The sequence below is a fragment of the Macadamia integrifolia genome, unplaced genomic scaffold (assembly GCF_013358625.1).
Source record: "Macadamia integrifolia cultivar HAES 741 unplaced genomic scaffold, SCU_Mint_v3 scaffold1709, whole genome shotgun sequence".
Lineage (NCBI taxonomy): Eukaryota > Viridiplantae > Streptophyta > Magnoliopsida > Proteales > Proteaceae > Macadamia > Macadamia integrifolia.
The window spans coordinates 72,757-76,764 of record NW_024868319.1 but is presented as its reverse complement, the minus strand read 5'-3'; the positions used below and the strand labels follow the sequence as shown (position 1 = coordinate 76,764).

The 4,008-nt window shown below is 38.0% G+C and overlaps 1 protein-coding gene across 2 annotated transcripts; it reads left to right on the top strand.

The window, feature by feature from the left end:
- Positions 1-3,083, top strand: LOC122064657 (2-methylene-furan-3-one reductase-like). Of its 2 annotated transcripts, none has more exons than XR_006135783.1 (2): positions 1-1,020; positions 1,400-1,519. XR_006135783.1 is itself a non-coding variant. In XM_042628421.1 (2 exons), the coding sequence occupies exons 1-2, from the start codon at positions 811-813 to the stop codon at positions 3,041-3,043; spliced, it is 378 nt and encodes a 125-aa protein (XP_042484355.1). In that variant the 5' UTR covers positions 1-810; the 3' UTR covers positions 3,044-3,083. The 2 variants fall into 2 exon arrangements, 1 of the variants encoding a protein (XP_042484355.1); XM_042628421.1 differs by lacking the exon at positions 1,400-1,519 and adding an exon at positions 2,876-3,083.
- Positions 3,084-4,008: the final 925 nt, after the last annotated feature.

Below are 4,008 nucleotides of genomic sequence, written 5' to 3'. Positions count from 1 at the left end.
TCCGGTCTCTTGGATTTTATTTCCTTTTTTTTCCTTAATCTGTTATTCGTTGATTATTGTATAATTCGTTTGATCAGCGAATGAAGGATCGCTCTAAAAATTTCGTCTAAAAGGGAAAGAGAAGGAGAAGTACGAGATGTCAGGGGAGAAAGGGAGGGGAGAGAGAAAAAGCGGGGCAATAGAAGCAGAGGTTGTCGTCGGAGAGAAGAGAGAGAGAACTGCTGCGGAGGGAGAGAATTGCAGAGAGAAGAGAGGAAAACCGCGGAAGAGGCTTCATTCACAAGGTGATTTGAGGTTCAAAATACATTTTCTCATTCCAATCAGAGTCGGGTCCTGTGGATTAAGAGGTTCTCCCTTTACCTCAGTGTAAGTGAATTCTTTTTAGAATTAAAAATCTTAACATCTAATGGAGTCCATGGCCCCGGCTCCCCATTTACTTGGACCAATCAAAGTATAGCGACCATGGTTTCGAGTCTCAATATTGGATCCATCCGATGGATATTGATATCAATGCCGGTGGTCAAATGGTCAGTAGAAGTAGGTAGGTATAAGAGAAGTAAAGCAGGAAGAGATAAGCAGGTGAAGTGGAACAGAGGAATGGAAGCTCTTCTCACCACCACAACCCTCTCTCTTCTCTCCTCTTAGGCAAATCCAACGACAGTACTGCCACCATACTCTGCTCTCAAATCAACTTTCTCTTTCTACTCCACATTCGTAGAATGCATCAGCAGAAGGATTAATGCATCGGCATCTCCTTCTCTTCCTATCGGACTCAAAGTCTCTGCTAATTCCCAAGCTGCTCCTGCTTCCATGAAGACATCTGCAAGTTCTCCCATACCGTCAGAAATGAAGGCTTGGCTCTATGGGGAGTATGGGAGCTTCAACGTTCTTAAATTTGATTCCAAAGTTACGATGCCTGATGTGGAGGACCAAGCACTGCTTAAGGTTGTTGCTGCGGCACTTAACCCTGTTGATGGCAAGAGGATGGGCAAGTTCAAGGCTACTGACTCTCCTTTGCCTGTAAGTGCTTCTTGTCAATTTTCATTTATTCCTTTTGGTTTTCTTAGCTTCGTCTTCTTTTTCACTTGAAGTGCTTGTTTGTTCTCTGTCCCTCTTGACTTTGTTTCTTAATTACTTGGTGAACATCAGGTTTTCTTATAATGCGAGCCTTATATGTTGATATAAGGTTTATTTTGATATCAGATTCCATTATCAATAGAAAGTAAAATAGGGGAGGGGTAGAATTATGGACTCTTCACCTGTAAATATATTGTTTTTCTTGTTCATATTTTGTTGTATTTGCCTTGGATATTGAAAGTTTGGCTCTCGATGCTGTATCCTCAACTTTAAATTGTTGCATTGCAAATTTTAAGTTGTATCCCGAATGTGTGGGTTTTAGTGTAGACTATTCCAGGCTATGATGTTCCTGGTGTGGTGGTAAAGGTGGGTAGCCAAGTGAAGAGCCTAAAATAAATGGATGAAGTTTATGGAACATCAATAAGAAGGCTCTGGAGAACCCTAAGCAGTTTGGTATACACTGCAGTTGAGGAGAAATTGTTGCCTCCAAAACCTATGAATCTGGATTTTTTTCAGGCTGCTGGCCTTCCTCTTGCCATTTAGACTGCCATTTAGGGTCTAGAAAGATCTGGATTTTCTGGTGGTAAATCTATTCTTGTATTGGGTGCTGCAGATGGAGTTGGAAGTTTGGTACCAATTCAGGTATATATTTATTCTGTTTCAATTTCCACTGCATATATTAGTCTTAGTTATCAAAGCCAATCATCTTAAGTTGCAAAACACCCTCGATTCTTCCTTTTGCTTATAAACATGATTTTTTTTTTCTGAATATTGTAAAAAAGCTTACCATATTGGTACTTGAGCCTACAAGTTTTGCTAACAGACCTGCTCTTTGTATGTTAACTGATCCTATCTTCAGAAATCCTTTCAAGTAGTATTACCATGTGGCTGGTATTTAGAGGGTTCTCCAGGTAGGCCTTGGTTCTGCCATGTGCTGTTCAGATGGGGAGTTGTAATTTCGTGGACAGGTGCCCATATGTCAAGTTTTAACCCAATCGAAGTTGTCCAAGTGGAAAGATCAAGTGTTGATTAATTAAGGACTTTAAAGAGGGTCCACGGTAACGGATGGATGATTGACAAATACACCAATGCATGGAGAAATATGGGCAGGTATTTGATTCAATTTGGGCCTGAAATTTGACACATTGCTAATCCGGACCAATTTTCTTGATATCTGGACCACTGGATGGACAAATATGGGGAGGTATTTGATTGAATTTGGGCCTGAAATTTGAGACATTGCTAATCCAGACCATTTTCCTATACATCTCACTGTCTGAATTACCACATAACCCCTCCACGTGGCAGAAATAGGTCCACTTAGAAAACCTCTTTCAGCAGTTCAGTCTAGAAAAACTTTTAATTCTTAGAATTGGGCTCATACTAGTCTTCTTTGCCTGCTGCCTTGATGCATTTCTTGTTCCTTTTACCATGCTTGTGCCCCATGAGCCAGTGCAATCGTCATTTGGATGAGCTACGAACTAAAGTTACATGTACTGATACCCTGTTTAAAACTTAAAAGTACTATCTATCTTCAAACATTTCAAAAAAGGATTATTATAATCAAATAGATTGGATGAGAATCTGTGGTGATGTTAATGTATTAGTTCTTGCATTTGTGTATGTTTGTATGCAGGTAGATGGAATTTTATATATATATATAATATTCTTATTCTAATAATATATCAAAATTTTATTTTGAACAATGGTAATAATTTTTTTTAGAACTACGTTTGATTTATTGGTTTAATGGGTTTTCAACTTCTTTCTTACGTTATTATGTTTACTTCTTCTACAGGGATTTGTTGGTGTTCCTTACAAAAGAAGTGGGTGTATGTATCCATATATATACCTGAAAAATGAGCATGCCTTTTTATATTTTCTTAGTTCTTCTTCTTCCTTTCCTAGTTCATTAGTGCCTTTATTAGCTAAAATAGTATTTATAATGACTTATTTATCTTTGTAGTGGTCTTTAAATTAATGTTAAAAATTAGAGATAACCAACAGAAAAAAAAAAGTTTGGTCAGGAGCATCCATGATGAACAATCCCCTTGATACTGGAAACAAGTCTCACCAACTCATTTATCCAGACCATTCAGTTAGTGGGCAGCATCTATGGTTCATGGTGCGAAAACTGTATTGTTTGTGATCTTAACCAAGAATGAATGGATCAGGTAAGGTAATAGTCTTGAATGGAATCTTCTACTTTGCAGTTGTCAATATGTCTAGATGTCTAGTATGACCATATCTTTTGAAAAAACCACTAAGCTAGTCCAAAAGTGCTCTTGATGTTTAAAATCATTAATATCACATGCCCATTTGAACAGAGGAAATGAGGAAATAAGACTTAACTAAAGCTAAAGTCTTGGAATATCTCTCTTGGTTTTCAAATCTCATAATGCTCATTAGTTGACCCCCTTACATATGACTTGTGGTTACTTGTGCTCCGCTTCTTAATTCCAGAAAGTTCACTCTTTAGAAAATAAGAAATTGTAATTTCTTAAATTTGACTTTCTCCTTCAATCATTGTTATCGATTTTTTATTGTTAAGAGAATTGTTTTCATTTATAATGTTTCATGGTTAGAGCCTAACACTGTCAATCCCTATTATTTTTTTTCTTTTTTCAAATTTCTGGAATGTTCTTACAATTCCAGTTGGACCCATTGCCCTCATGCCTTAGCCAGACATTCCTTAGGAGTCTCTGGAGTTTGACTAGGAATTGGAATAAATTATCCTTGTTATTTCCCATAAAAAAACAGCAACCCATTGCACGAGCTCCTGCTATTGTAGGGTCTGGGAGGAGCAAATGTATGCAGCCTTACCCCCTACTTCGCAGGAGAGGTTGTTTCCAAGGTTTGAATCTGTGACCAACGTGTTGCAATAGTGCAACTTAATTGTTGTGCCATAGGCTTGCCACCGGCCTATAAACA

What these genes read in the sequence shown, in the direction of transcription:
- LOC122064657 (XM_042628421.1), top strand. Translation starts at nt 811, where the DNA reads ATGAAGACATCTGCAAGTTCTCCCATACCGTCAGAAATGAAGGCTTGG. An exon ending in CTACTGACTCTCCTTTGCCT is followed by an intron (nt 1,021 to 2,875) that starts GTAAGTGCTTCT and finishes CTTCTTCTACAG; the next exon opens with GGATTTGTTGGTGTTCCTTA.